General features: G+C 49.1%; 1 protein-coding gene across 1 annotated transcript in view; it reads left to right on the top strand.

Annotated features, from left to right (window-relative positions):
- Positions 1-10,121, top strand: part of LOC111975490 (low-density lipoprotein receptor-related protein 8-like) — a 230,363-nt gene extending 220,242 nt beyond the window's left edge. The window contains exon 4 of the mRNA XM_070447439.1: positions 10,066-10,121. Within this exon, the coding sequence (XP_070303540.1) occupies positions 10,066-10,121 (56 nt within the window). The remainder of the gene's footprint in view (positions 1-10,065) is intronic.
- Positions 10,122-15,533: the final 5,412 nt, after the last annotated feature.

Below are 15,533 nucleotides of genomic sequence, written 5' to 3'. Positions count from 1 at the left end.
GATGTTGGGTGTGTTGTGTTGGTTGTGTGTTTGTGGTGCTGTGAGTTGTGGTGTTTTGTGTGTGTGTGTGAGATGGTGTGTGTGTGTGTGGTGTGTCGTTTGTTCAGTTCGTTGTCTTGTTGTTGTAGGTTCAGAATCTCTATAGATGTTGGCAGCATGTGGGTGTGGATCGGAACGCTAATATATGGGCAGACTCGCTCCCTCCCTATCACTAGTAAAAGGAATAGGAGTCAGTTAATCAAAAAGTAGCATTAGCAACACGCGTAACCGCTTCTGCCATCATAATAGATGTTAGCTGAAAGTGGGCAATAACAACACCACCACAACCCCATCAAACCCACTAACACACGACTGAGGTTCCAACACTGCTCAACACTGACCTTCAGAAGGAGCACAAGAGGAAACCTTCCTGAAGACAACTTTCATCTCCAGTTTAATGATACCATCAGCTGGCAGGGAATTACCAATAGGGTCTGACTACCTTGGCTTCCAGATTGTTCTGCATTCTAAGCTACCTGTACACCGTTGCCAATAATGCAACAAATTGGCTAAAGCAGAAACACACTAGCAACCCGGCTCGTTTCCCAACCTTGGGTCTTGTACATTATGCCAACTATATTAATTYTCAATGGGTGTAGTGCTGTTCTTCTGTAGTTTATCTTGCCTGTTGATTGTCACTACAGTCAGTGATGCATTGAGGAGATAAACTGCATCCTCCAAGATGCGTCAGTCCCTCCACAGATTGAAGCAGAACATACTATATATATTTTTATTTATTTAACCTTTATTTAACCCCCCCGACACACACAGATCCTCATCTCCCATCTTCTTTTAATCCAAAATCACTGCTTGGACACAGCAGACTGGCTCTCCATGTTCCCAGCCACAATAGCCATCTGCTGATGAGGAGATAGCTAGCTGCTTGGTCAAATGGGATTTTAGGAAGAGACTCCATTTWGGTTCATGAAACGCAAAAGAAAAAACGAATTTAAAAGCAGACACATTTACAACCGGCTCACGTGAGACCCAGCCATTCACTGAGAACCCAGATGAAGTGATAGAGCCTGGCAATTCCTACCTAAACCCAAAGTCACCAAACAGAACCTGAATAGAACAAACCCTGGCAACACTTACACTGCTGAAACACACAGAAAAATAAGCACCAAGATGGCACTCAATTTGCACTATATAGGGAATAGGGTGCCATTTCGTTCACAAACATCATTCCTTATATAGGCCCTGGTCTAAAGTAGTGCACTATATAGGGAATAGGKTGCCATTTAGGACACAGTCACAGTCTATCCCTCACCAGGACCCTCGAACATTGGAAAATATCATGTAAAATAAAAAAGAAATTACTTTTTTTATATGAAATAAACCCACAGCAGGCACAATATATTGATCTGGGGGGTTGCTATGGTGGGTTGCTGGGTGAGTTGCCAGCCGGTGGCAGTCTAAAATGTATAATTGATGGAGCAGCGTTTGACACTGTGTGTAATGTTATCTAGAACATAGTCCTATTGGGCCCTCTCTGGCTGGGAATGGGGAGGAGAGGGGAGACAGAGAGAAGAGGGGAGGGTGGGGGGGCGGGGATGGTAAGTTGTGTAATCTAGAAATAGGCCTATTGTGGCCCTCTCTGCTGGGATGGGGGAGGAGAGGGGATAACAGAGAGAAGAGGGAGGTGGCGAGGATGTAGTGTTTAATCTGAATATTAGTCCTAGTTGGGCCCTCTTCTGGCTGGGAATGGGAGGAGAGGGCGACGCATAGAGAAACGGAGAGGGTGGTGGGGGAGGAGGTAGTGTGTCTAATTCTAGACAATACGTCCTATTGGGCCCCTCTGGCGGGAATTGGGGAGAGAGGGGAGACAAGAGAGAGGAGTGGGGGAGGGGGTCTGAATTCTATGGCCGGTGGGATGGGAGGAGGGGAGAGAGAGGGATTAGGAGATGGTAGTGTGTGTAATCTGATCATAGTCTATTGGGGCCCTCTCTGCTGGGGAATGGTGGAGGAGAGGGAGAGCGAGAAGAGGGAGGAGCTGGGGGAGGATGGGTAGTGTGTAATCTAGAACATTGAGTCCTATTGGGCCCTCTCCTGGCTGGGAATGGGGAGGGAGGGGAAGAGACGAGAAGGGGAGGGTGGGGAGGATGGTAAGTGTGTAATCTAGATCATAGTCCTATTGGGCCCTCTCTGGCGGGAATGGCAGGGGGAGACGAGCAGAAGAAGAGGGAGGGGGTGGGGGAGGGGTAGTGGCTAATCTAGAATATAGTCCATTGGGCCCTCTGGCTGGGGAATGGGGAGGGAGAGGGGAACAGAGAGAAGAGGGTGGGGGGGAGGTGTAGTGTGTAATCTAGAATATCCTTATTGGGCCCTCTCTGGCTGGAGGAGGGGGAGGAGAGGGGAGACAGAGAGAGAGAGGGAGGACTGTGGTGGGGAGGATGTAGGTGTAATCTAGAATATTAGTTCCTATTGGCACTTCCTGGCTGGCGAATGGGGGGAGGAGAGGGAGACAGAGAGAAATAGGGAGGGGTGGGGGGAGGATGGTAGTGTTGTAATCTAGAATCATATACCTATTGGGCCCTCTCTGGCTGGATGGGGAGGAGAGGGGAGACAGAAGAAGAGGGGAGGGTGCGGGGGCGAGGATGGTGTGTGTAATCTAGAAACATAGTCCTATTGGGCCCTCTCTGGCTCGGGAATGGGGGAGGAGAGGGAGACAGAGGAGGAAGGGGAGGTGGAGGGGAGGATGGTAGTGTGTATCTAGAAAACTAGTCCCTTTGGCCCCTCTCTGGCTGGGAATTGGGGAGGAGAGGGAGACAGAGAGCACGGAGAGGTGAGGGAGGATTGGTAGTGGTGTAATCTAGACATAGTCCTATTGGGCCCTCTCTGGCTGGAATGGGGAGGAGGAGGGAGCAGAGAGAAGAGGAGGGTTGACGGGAGGATGGTTAGTGGTAATCTAGAAATTAGTGCTCTATTGGGGCCCTTCTGCTGGGAATGGGGAGGACGCGGGGAGACAGAGAGAGAGAGGTGAGGGAGGATGGTAGTGTGTAATCTAGAAACATTAGTCCTATTGGGCCCCTCTGCTGCGTGAAATGGGGGGAGAGGGGAGGACAGCAGAGAGAAGAGGAGGGTGGGGGGAAGGATAGGTAGTGTTGTAATCTAGAACATAGATTAGTGGCCCTCCTGGCTGGGAATGGGGGAGGAGAGGGGAGACATGAAGAGAAGAGGGAGGCGTGGGGGAGGATGGTAGTGTGAATCTAGAATATAGTGGCTATTGGGCCCCCTGGGCTGGAATGGGAGAGGAGAGGGGATGGAGGGTGGGGGGAGGGAGGAGGAGGGTAGTATGTAATCTAGGTATAGATCCATTGGGCATCCTCTGTGCTCTGTTTGAAACGGCTTGGGGAGATGGGGAGAGGAGGTGTGGTCAGCAGGTGTTGGTGTGGAAAGGGGAGGAGGGAGGAGATGGGGAGCAGGTGATGTTAGGTAGAATTTGTGGAAAGGAGAGCAGAGATTGGCTGTCTGGGCCAAGTGTAAAGTTGAGGCTATGACATCATGTTTTTTTCTCACTCCAGGAACCCCATTGGTTAGCTGGGGACAGACAATGGTCATGTGTTTCTTAATTGTTATTTTGTTTAATTTAACCGTTTTTAACTAGGCACATCCAGTTAAGAAACAAATTCTGATTTTAAGCAATGACGGCCTACCCCGGCCAAACCCATGCCCTGAACCCCGGACGACACTGGGCCCATTGTGCGCCGCCTATGGATCTCCTGATCACGGCCGGTATTATGATACAGGCCGGAGATCGGGCACCAGGGTCCTGTAGTTACGCTTCTAGCACTGAATGCAGCGCCTTGACGCTGCCCACTCGTTGGCTGGAGAACGCGTGTGTGTTTTCTGCATGTTCCATGTTGTGCTTGCTTGGTGTTATGTGCTGTGTTTATGTGTGTCATACGGTTTGAGGTGCCGTGGGGTGTTGGTTGTGGTGTTGGTGTGTGTTGAGTGTGTGGCGGTTCTCGGTGTTGTGAGTGTGCGTGTGAGTGTGTGTGTGTTTGTGTGTGTGTGGTGTGTGATTGTGTGTGTGTGTGTGGTGGTGTGTTGTGTGTGTGGTTTTATGACCTGGTGTCAAAGGGGACTGTGTCTGTTTTTTGGTCTTACTCAGCATTTGGCGGGGATCGATTTTGACAACATGATCACGAGTTTATCTAACTTTTCATGACTGACTGTGTTGTCTCCTCTGTCTCTCCGTCTCTCTCTCTCTCCTCTTCTCTCTCTCTCTCTCCTCTCTCCTCTCTCTCTCTCCCTCTCTCCACTGATAGGTCGACAACGTGCCCACCTAGGAAGTTTGACTGTGGGTGGGTCAACAGCCAAGTGTGTCTCGTTGTCATGAGATGCGCGAAAGGGACTGCGCAGAACGGAGCGGCGACGACGACAGTGTTCCGCAGGTAAGACTGAAGCGGGCGGGGCGATCGAGAGAGAGACGAAAATACAGAGAGAGAGAGAGAGAAATACACGATGGAGAAAGAAGATGAGGAGAGGGAAATTACAGAAGAGAGAGAGAGGAGAAATACAGAGAGAGAGAGAGAGAGAGAAATAGAGAGAGGAGAGAGAGAAGAGAGAGAGAAAACTGAGAAGCAGAGAAGAACGAGAGAGAGGAGAGATACAGAGAGCGACAGAGAGAGAGAGACAGAGAGAGAGACAGAGAGAGAGAGAGTAATACAGAGAGAGAGAAATAGAATAATGGTTAGATCCTCTGTTGAGAGAAAAACAAAGACAGACTAAATGTATTAAAGCGTAGTGAAGAGAAGATAGGTATATGTTCCTCATATCATTTGTTTCGCTTGTGGAGAGAAAAACATATTTTAAAGGAGCTGAAGGTGTGTTAGCAGGCGTGGTATTTTTAGCTCTGAGTCCCAGCTGCCAGTGTTGTTGGTGTGTGTTGATGTGTAGAAACCTTCAGACTTCAGAGTTGTTTCCACCACTGACTTTTCCTTGATCAATTCTCCCTGACGCTGTGTGAGACTGTCGTTTTCTCCCGACCTGTGTGATGAACTGTCGTTTCCTCCCTGACGCTGTGTGAGACTGTCGTTTCCTCCCTGACGCTGTGTGAGACTGTCGTTTCCTCCCTTACGTGTGTGAGACTGTCGTTCCTCCCTGACGCTGGTGAGACTGTCGTTCCTCCCTGACGCTGTGTGAGACTGTCGTTTCCTCCCTGAGCTGTTGAGACTGTCGTTTCCTCCCTGACGCTGTTTGAGACTGTCGTTTCCTCCTGAGCTGGGTGAGACTGTCGTTTCCTCCCTGACGCTGTGTGAGCACTGTCGTTTCCTCCTGACGCTGTGTTGAGACTGTCGTTTCCTCCCTGACGCTGTGTGAGACTGTCGTTTCCTCCCTGAGCTGTGTGAGACTGTCGTTTCCTCCCTGACGTGTGTGAGACTGTCGTTTCCTCCCTGAGCTGGTGAGACTGTCGTTTCCTCCCTGACGCTGTGTGGACTGTCGTTTCCTCCCTGACGCTGTGTGAGACTGTCGTTTCCTCCCTGACGCTGTGTGGACTGTCGTTTCCCCCTGACGCTGGGTGAGACTGTCGTTTCCTCCCTGACCTGTGTGAGACTGTCGTTTCTCCCTTGACGCCTGCGTGAGACTGTCGTTTCTCCCTGACGCTGGGTGGAGACTGTCGTTTCCTCCCTGACGCTGTGTGAGACTGTCGTTTCCTCCCTGACGCTGTGTGAGACTGTCGTTTCCTCCCTGACGCTGTGTGAGACTGTCGTTTCCTTGATCAATTCTCCCTGACGCTGTGTGAGTGGAAAAGCAGGTTTCTACAGCAGCTCATAAGTAGGGTATATTTGTCTCTGTGAATGGCTGAGATTGAAACGTCATCCTTCCGTCTGTCTGTCCGTCCGTCTGTCTGTATGTCCGTCCGTCCGTCCGTCAGTCCGTCCGTCTGTCTGTCTGTGTGTAGTGAGAAGGCTGTCAAGGTAGTGCTCACACGCATTATATGTCTCACACACATACACACACACATATATCCTTCCCCGCTCACACACACTCCCGTCCACACGGCAGGCCAGAGAGAAATCGTCCACCTTGCGTTTCTCCACCCAATACGAGAGCCATAAAAGCAGCATTGATTTCCCCCTGCTTAGACATGTGACCTATAGTAATATTGATCTCCCTGCGTCTCCCGTTTAGAGGATATTATGTATCATACATATAACCTTTACCAGATCTAACAGCTTCCTGCCAGGCCATTAGGGAAAACAAAAGGGCCTCTCGAAATACAGGTTTTTACTGAATACACACACACACACACACCAGAGGAGGCTGGTGGGATATTCTATAGGAGAATGGTCTCATTGTAATGGCTGGAATGGAATGAATGGAACCGTCAAACGTGGTTTCCATGTGTTTGATTTGTTTTGACTCCGTTCCATTTATTCCATTCCAGCCATTACAATGAGCCAGTATAGCTCCTCCCACCAGCCTCCTCTGACACACACACACACACACACACACACAGGTTTTCGGTGTTATCCGAGGTCAAACCTAAAATAGACCAACACACACTGAGACTGTCTGAAGCTGGAGGGGCGATGATCTTCACTTCGCCCTTTATCTCTCTCCCCTCTCTCCCCTCTATTTCTCTCCCCTCTCTCCCCTCTATCTCTCTCCCTCTATCTCTCTCCCTCTCTCCCTCTATCTCTTCCCCTCTCTCCCCTCTATCTCTCTCTTCCCCTCTCTCCCTCTATCTCTATCCCCTCTCTCCCCTCTCTTCCCCTCTCTCTTGGTGCCCACACATGCAGTGAGATGGCTGAAGAACAGATACGTGTGGCTCTAGTCACAGCAGGATATGACCTCACAGACCAGGCAGAGGCATTTCATCCTTGGTACTATCTTGTGTCCAATATCTCTCAGCTAGTTGACTCTAGTTTACCCTGAGTTAGCCATAATGTTAAGTCCTAGTGTTAGCCCTAGTGTTAGCCATAATGTTTAGTCCTAGTGTTAGTCCTAGTGTTTAGTCCTAGTGTTTAGCCTTCATTCCCTCAGGAGAGAGAGAGAGAGAGAGAGTCGTAGCATACACCTTGTGGGCGGCAGGTATCCTAGTGGTTAGAGGCAGGTATCCTAGTGTTAGAGCAGGTAGCCTAGTGGTTAGAGGCAGTAGCCTAGTGGTTAGAGGCAGGTATCCTAGTGGCTAGAGGCAGGTAGCCTAGTGGTTAGAGGCAGGTATCCTAGTGGTTAGAGGCAGGTATCCTATGGTTAGAGGCAGGTATCCTAGTGGTTAGAGGCAGGTAGCATAAGGTTAGAAGTAGCTATGGTTGAGCAGTCAGTGGTTAGAGCAGGTAGTCTAGTGGTTAGAGGCAGGTAGCTAGTGGTTAGAGGCAGGTAGCCTAGTGGTTGAGGCAGGTGACCTAGTGGTTAGAGGCAGTAGCTGTTAGAGCAGGTAGCCTAGTGTAGAGGCAGGTAGCCTAGTGTTAGAGGCAGGCAGCCTAGCGGTTAGAACGTTGGACTAGTAACCAAAAGGTTGCAAGATCGAATCCCCGAGTTGACAAGGTAAAAATCTGTTGTTCTGCCCCTGAACAAGGCAGTTAACTCACTGTTCCTAGGCTGTCATTGAAACTAAGAATTTGTTCTTAACTTCTAGTTCCTCCCAATCCCGGATCCGGGAGCACCCCCACAGTAAAAAGCTGACTAGCATAGCCTAGCATAGCGTCACAAGTAAATACTAGCATCTAAATATCATTATCACAAGTCCAAACACCAGATGAAAGATACAGATCTTGTGAATCCAGCCATCATTTCTGATTTTTAAATGTTTTACAGGGAAGACACAATATGTAAATCTATTAGCTAACCACGATAGCAAAAGACACAACTTTTTTTTCTCCACCATTTTTTCCTGCATGGCAGCTATCACAATTTGACTAAATAAAGATATTATAGCCACTACCAAGAAACAACTTCATAAGATGACAGTCTGATAACATATTTATGGTATAGCATATGTTTTTTTAGAAAAATGTGCATATTTCAGGTATAAATCACAGTTCTACATTGCAGCTCAATCTGAAATAGCGTTGGAAGCAGCCGGAATAATTACAGAGACCGACGTCAATTACCAAAATACTCATCCTAAAACATTCTTGAAAATACACAGCATACAGCAAATGAAAGACCAACATCTTGTGAATCCAGCCATCATTTCTGATTTTAAAATGTTTTACAGGAAAGACACAATATGTAAATCGATTAGCTAACCACGTTAGCAAAGACACCACTTTTTTTACTCCACCAGTTTTTTACTCCATCAGTAGCTTTCACTAATTCGACTAAATAAAGATATATATAGCCACTAACCAAGAAACAACTTCATAAGATGACAGTCTGATAACATATTTATGGTATAGCATATGTTTTTTTAGAAAATGTGCATTTTTCAGGTATAAATCATAGTTTACCATTGCAGCCACTATCACAAAACTCACCAAAGCGACTAGAATAACTACAGAGAGCAACGTGTATTACCTAATTAATCATCATAAAACATTCTTTAAAAATACACAGCGTACAGCAATTGAATACACAGATCTTTTGAATCCAGACAATATTTCAGATTTCTAAGTGTTTACAGCGAAAACACAATATATCGTTATATTAGCATACCACATGAGCTAACATCACCCAGCATTGATTCAAGGCAAAAAGCGCGATACGTTATCACCACCAAAAATATTAATTTTTTCACTAACCTTCTCAGAATTCATCAGATGACAGTCCTGTAACATCATATTACACAATGCATATAGAGTTTGTTCGAAAATGTGCATATTTAGCATCACAAATCGTGGTTATGCAATGTAATCTGTCAAAACATGGCATGCATTCTGGGCGGCGCCATCTTGGAAGGCACCTAAGTTTACGATTATTTATCGATTAGATTGACTAAAAAATACAGGTTGGACAGCTAATGAGATGCATTAGTTATTAATGCACCCCTGAGTTAGATTTTTAAAATTAACGTTACTAGACATACAGTGTGCGTTACAGCCAGACTAGTGCCGCAACAATGGCCGACAAATGCGTTTACATTTTTCCACATAAATACGGAATAAAATCATAATAGCTCTTACTTTTGGACGAGCTTCCATCAGTATCTTGGGCAAGGTGTTCTTTTTGTCCAAAAGAATCGTTGCTTTGTTGTAAAACGTCCTCTTCAACTTCGGAACTAGCAGCTAACAATAGCTACGTGGCACACACATGTCAAATCCTCAAACGCAATACTACGAAAATTCCGAAATAGCAATATACTCGCATAAACTGATATAAATCGGTTTCAAATAACGTCGTTATGATGTTTCTAACACCTATATCGAATTAAATCACAGACGAGATATATCTTAGGCCGATAACAAGAGCTTTTCAACATGCATTCTGATGTTCTCTCTTGCGCCTTGGCGAGCGTCCAAAAGAACGGACATGTCACTCCATTGACTTTTATAAACTCTGAGAAATACGGTTAGCAGGACTTCCGTATCACTTCCTCGACTATAGCATGTCCAAACTGACGATTTCTACGCGAAGGTCTGGGAAGGCGGGGTTGAATCAGTTCATTTTCCCACCCTTGGTAGTGGCACACAGGCAGAGCTGCTCTACATATTGCTGATACTCGAGAGAACAGACTATCTCTCTTCTCCTCATCGCACTCTCTACATGTAGTCTACTCTCTTTCGACTATCGCCAGCTTCCTAGTACACATCTTTCGATTCAATGACTTCACCCCATCCCAATCTTACACCTTCCTTAAAAGCAAAGGGCGTGTCAACGAAGACAATCTAGAGGATGTGTCCTCTCTCTAATCCAAACCTAGGATACAAGAAGATAGATGACCAATGCATACTAAGATCCGTAGCGACTTGCAAAAGAGTTTGGAGCTATGTGTCCGTCTTGCCTGGCGTGTCCTCCGTGCTGCTGTCTCTGTTGTCGTGCAGTGTAGTCTTCTGGCTTCTGCTGTCCAGGCGCGGTGATCTGTGGTGGTCCGCTTCGTATGTCTATGTGTCTTCTACTGTCTGGTGATTCCTATAGACTGTGTGGCCCTGAGGCTTTCTGAGTCGGGATTCTGCTCTCAGACTGAGTCGTGACGACAGCGTGCTTGATCTGCTGCCTGCGGTGATCTCCAGAGAACCTCATAGTCTGGTACAGGTTTTAGTGTCAGGTTCACTCCTGGTCTTGCTTCTGGTGATGCTTCCTGAAACTGCTGGCTCTGTCTGCGCTAGTGAGCTGTCTCGGGCTGGTCTGGTGCATATGCTCTGAATAATGTGCCAGCTCACCATGGCCTGGCTGTGCTCTGGCAGTCGGTCTAGACTTGTGGCTGCGGCTTCCTGATGCTCCCTTGACATGGCGGCTTCATTTCACTTAGTTGAGTCTAGCATTCTTCATCTTGCACTGGCTTCATGGCAGTGTCTACTCCTTAGACGGTCTTGCCTCTTTCGTGTGCGGTTGCTCTTTCTGGCTAGCTCGGTGGGCTCTGCTGCGCTCGTTCTCATATCGTTATGTCTGTGTCTTACTTTGGTCGCTCCACCAGAAGTTCAGGTTTCTGAGCTCGTGTAACCTCTGTTTGTTGTTTTGTTAGTTTATGCAACTGTTCTCTCTCGGCTCGTCGCTGCCTCTGTCATGTCCATACTCATAAGGGTCAATTCTATGTGCGGTACTTCTATAGCCTCGCTGCGTGTTGGTCCCGATGCGCGCACTGGCTCCTCCTCTTGGCGGTCCTTTGGATGCGAGCCTGCCTGAGAGCATCGAGATGAATGCGCCTCTCGTTCACAGAATCACCACCAACAAGGATCAAAGCCAGTCGGGGTCTGGAGTTCGGGAGCTGACGGTCCTGGCTGAGGTCGACTTGGCTCTGGCACCCGGGCACTCGTGAAAGGAATCCCTCAGGACTTCCTCTGGACTGGCTATGCGGAGGACCTTGATCATAGGAAAACCGCCGTGCAAAGACCGGCTGGACCTCGAGCCAAGCGTGGACTGTCTCGCTCGATCCACGCGAAGCTGGTGCCTTGCTGACGCCTCATGAAGCTGCAGCGCTACGTAGCATGAGAGGCGCTGTATTAGCAGGTAGGGACGCTCAGTGATAGCGCGGTGCCGAGCGTCCTGGCTGTGATGCGGAGCCCGTGTGGTCAGACGCGCTCAAAGATGTCTTGCGCGTGGCGTGGGCAACCCGGCCGACTTGGCGTGTCCGTGGCTGAGACAGGTTCACGGACCAGGTAGGACATGGACCTACGCAGCAGACTAAGTCCCACGTGGCAGCTGTCACGTCGGAGCGTGAGTCGCTGCGGCGTCAATTGAGCTCGAGATAGCAGACACGAGTGTATGTCGTGAGCTTCCAGGAGCGTTCGCCGGTTCCCCAGTCGCGAGGTCTGCTTAGCCCAGTGGGCGCTTATTCCGGAGCCGTGGCGCGCACTTGGGAGGCTAGGTTGGGCATCGAGCCGGGTGCCAGCTTCTTGAAGCCGGGCTCCCAATATCATCTGCGCCTCGCCAGTACGTCTCCCTCGGGGCCGGCGTTACGGATAGGCACGCTCGGCCTGTACAAGGTGTGTCCCGAGCTTCGCGCTAGCATAGACCAGTGGCCGGCTATTCCCTGCTCGCACTGAGCGCGGGGACCCATTCAACTGGTAGGTTGGGGAGGCTCGGTGCCAAGAGCGGCGTGTGCCTCCTTCACGGGTCCGGGTGTACCCGGGTGGCCACATCGCTCCCGGCACGTATCAGTCCACGTGGAAGAAGTGACGCTAACCGACGAAGGTAGGCCACGACCCCCCGCACCAGGCTGGTTCTCCGGTTCTCTCTGCCAGTCTGCTTGCTCACCACCTGATCCACGCCCTGCTCACCGCCTTCCATCCTCTCTCAGCGCTAGCCTCAAGAATCTAAACTGCCTGCCTTCCCAGCGCAGTCTGAGTCGGCCTGCTGCCCAGCGCTGTCCGTCTGTCTCCTGCGGGCAAGCCGTCCCAGACCAGCCAGAACCGTCCAGCCAGACGCCTCAGAGGCTCCAGCCAGGACCGAGCCTTCCAGAGCCGTCCACCAGGACCCAGCCTTCAGACGCCGTCCAGCCAGTACCACGCTTCAGAGCGGCCAGCGCAGGACCAGCCTTTCAGAAGCCGTCCAGCCAGGACCAGCCTTCAGAGCCGTCCAGCCGGACCAGTCACGCCAGCCAGGTCCGCCAGACCGCAGCCAGAGCACAGCAGAGGCCGTCCAGCCAGAAGCCGACAGCCAGGAAGCCGTCCAGCCAAGCCGTCCAGCCAGGACCAGGCCAGAGCCGAACCGCCGCCAGAGCCGTCCGGTCAGGAGCGCCAGAGCCAGCCAGTCGGACGCAAGGGACCTGCTGCCAGAGGGCCAGCCAGTAGGAGCTGCCAGAGCCAGCCAGTCAGGACTGCAGAGCCAGCCAGTAGGAGCTGCCAGAGCCAGCCAGTCAGGAAGCTGCCAGAGCCAGCAGTCAGGGAGCTGCCAGCCCAAGTGCGACAGCCAGCCCAGGAGCTGCCAGAAGCCAGCCAGTCAGGAGCTGCCAGAGCCAGCCAGTCAGGAGCTGCCAGAGCCAGCCAGCAGGAGCTGCCAGCCAGTCAGGAGCTGCCAGAGCCAGCCAGCCAGGATCCGCCAGAGCCAGCCAGCCAGGATCCGCCAGAGCCAGCCAGCCAGGATCCGCCAGAAGCAGCCAGCCAGGATCCGCCAGAGCCAGCCAGCCAGGATCCGCCAGAGCCAGCCAGCCAGGATCCGCCCTCGCCGGTTGCTTGCCCCTCAGTCCGGTGTTTGCCCCTCAGTCCGGTGTTCTGCTCCTTAATCTGATGGGGTTATATGGAGGGTGGTCATTTTGAGGAGGCTTACGGAAGCTGGGATTGACTATTGTGGGGTGGGGACCTCGTCCAGAGCCTGAGCCACCACCATGGTCAGATGCCCACCCAGACCCTCCCCTAGGCTTTTGGTAGTGCGTCCGGAGTACGCACCTTGAGGGGGGGGTTATGTCACGTTCCGTGACCTGTTTTCTGTTGTTTGTATGTGTTAGTCGGTCAGGGCGTGAGTGTGGGTGGGCATTTCTATGTTATGTGTTCTATGTTGGTAAATGGGATGACCTGATATTGGTTCTCAATTAGAGGCAGGTGGTTTTTCATCTCCTCTGATTGAGAACCATATTAAGGTAGGTGGTTTCACATTGTTTGTTTTGTGGTGATTGTCGCTGTGTCTGTGTTTATTGCACCACACGGTACTGTCTCGTCTAGTTCATTCATTTCATTCATTCATTCATTCATTCATTTCGTTCGTTCTTTCCTGTTCGTGCGTTCATTGTTTTTTATGTTCACAAGTTCAGGTCTGTTTAACGTCGTTTGTTGTTTTGTAGTTTATGCAAGTGTTTTTTCGTGTTCGTCTTCATTAAATAAATCATTTATGTCTACATACCTCGCTGCGTGTTGGTCCGACCCATGCTCCTCCTCGTCTGAGGAGGAGAACGAATATGACTGTCGTTACAGTATGAGGCAGTTTAATTTGGAGACGATATTTTCCAAAGTGGAAACAGCACCCCCTGTATTGAGAAAAGGATTATCTGACTTGCCTAGTTAAATAAAAAATAAAAAAATAAAAAACAATGCCGTAGACTAACCTTAGCATCAATCAATTCACTCGTGATAGTGTGTTGCCAGTATTCAGCCACACTGTATCCCTATAGTCACACAGTATTATATAATCTCATCTCTGTATATCTCTCTCCTTCGTTACATTTGGGAGTTTGTAGACGGGTAATGAAAGCATAAGCTGTTGTTGATGTAGTCATGCAAGCCAATCGGCCGTGCGTCTCAGCCTGTATCACATCCTCTCACACCCTAATGGATCGAAATACAAAGGGAGCTCCTCTATCGTTATTCATCACATTGAAATGACACGGCTATCAAGGAAACTTCTCACATATCTCATTCCCTTTTCATTTCTATTGTATTGACACCGGGGGGCACTTATATTGGCTGCACGTTCGTTCTATCGCCTTTTTATCTATCACAACCATATACGAAGTGGAAAATAAGATTGGTTATTACATCTTAGAAATATTTCATGGAGGTTCTGATGATAATTGATTTCCTGCCTGATGTGGTATGTCCGTCTGTGATCCTGGCTCTCCAGCTGTAATAACCTGCAGAAATGGGTTTTTGATCTATGATTTAAGAGAGGGAGTATATGGGGCTGCATGCATATCACTGTGAACGCTGTCAGACTCTGATGATCTGTATCCCAACTCCTTCAACTGGAAGATGAATCATTCTGTGTTTCGAACAGAAAAACCCTGTTCCTCTAAATTTTGGAGGTACAGAATTGTTTAAGCTGTTATTTCAAATAGTAATTGTTAGGTATTGTTGGCACGTTAATACACCGCAGTATGCACACGTCAGCTTCCATTCCTCTATAACGAAACCTGGATATGTGCTAAATACAGGAGATTCGGCTAGCAGAAATACTATTTTTAATATATGTTTGTGCTGCAGAGTACTGAATACACCCCTCCTCCTTTCCACCCCCCAACTCCCCCCGCTGCCTACCACACACACAACACACACCACACACACCATACGGCATCCCTGCCTCCACCTTTACTTCCTTGCTTAGGTTCTCTCTGTCTCCCTCCCTCCGCATCCCTTACCTCCACACACCCCCTCTTCCCTATTTCCCCTCCCTGTGGAATCAGCTGCTAATTGAGCTTATCCATTATGTTGGAATTACTACATGGTCCGGCTGGGAGGGTCTTTATTTGATTTTAAAAGCCCTCTGAAGAAAGTTTAGCAGCTTTTAATTTATGATAATGTGGAATCAGGTTCATTTAGGCACCCAGGTCTCCCGCTGCTCCTAGCTGGAGTTGGGATGGGAGGATGGGGATGGTGGGCTGTTACTTCTGAATGAATGGAGAGATGACGGGGGAGTAAGGAGGCAATGGGGGGGAAATAGGGAGAGAGGCTGTAGCTTTCATGTTGACCACGGAATTCACACATCAAAGGCTTGGTTTGTTGTGTGCCTGTGTGTTTTTCGGCAGGTTCGTCTGAATCTTATGGATGCGTGTCATTTCTGTCCAAGCAGCAGAGTGAGTCTCTCTGTCCAAGGTAAATGAGTCAGGCTCTCTCAGGCTCAATAATAATGACTAATTTGTTCATATGTTGAAACACAGATCACCACAGAAGTCAGGTTCAATTCAGCAGAGCTCGCGCGGCCTGTCTGTCTCAGGGACTTAGAGTGCAACAAGTATGTTTCTAATTATTTATACAGAAGATGATTTGATGTCAGGGCGGCAGGTCTGGGAGAGAGAAAAGGAGGGTATTTTTACGAGGAACAACATATTCAATGTTTGCCCATTGTTGGTCTGCTTTTCTCACATAAATAGAGTATATATACCACACACACAACACACCACACACACACACACACACACACACACACACACACACACCACACACACACACACACACACACCACAACAGGTAAAAATGTTTTAGTACATTACTTTTAACTCCCTGCCTTACCACAGT

This window comes from Salvelinus sp. IW2-2015, linkage group LG16 (assembly GCF_002910315.2).
Source record: "Salvelinus sp. IW2-2015 linkage group LG16, ASM291031v2, whole genome shotgun sequence".
Taxonomy (NCBI): Eukaryota; Metazoa; Chordata; class Actinopteri; order Salmoniformes; family Salmonidae; genus Salvelinus; species Salvelinus sp. IW2-2015.
The sequence above is the reverse complement of the archived record's forward strand: the minus strand, read 5'-3'. Positions and strand labels throughout refer to the sequence as shown.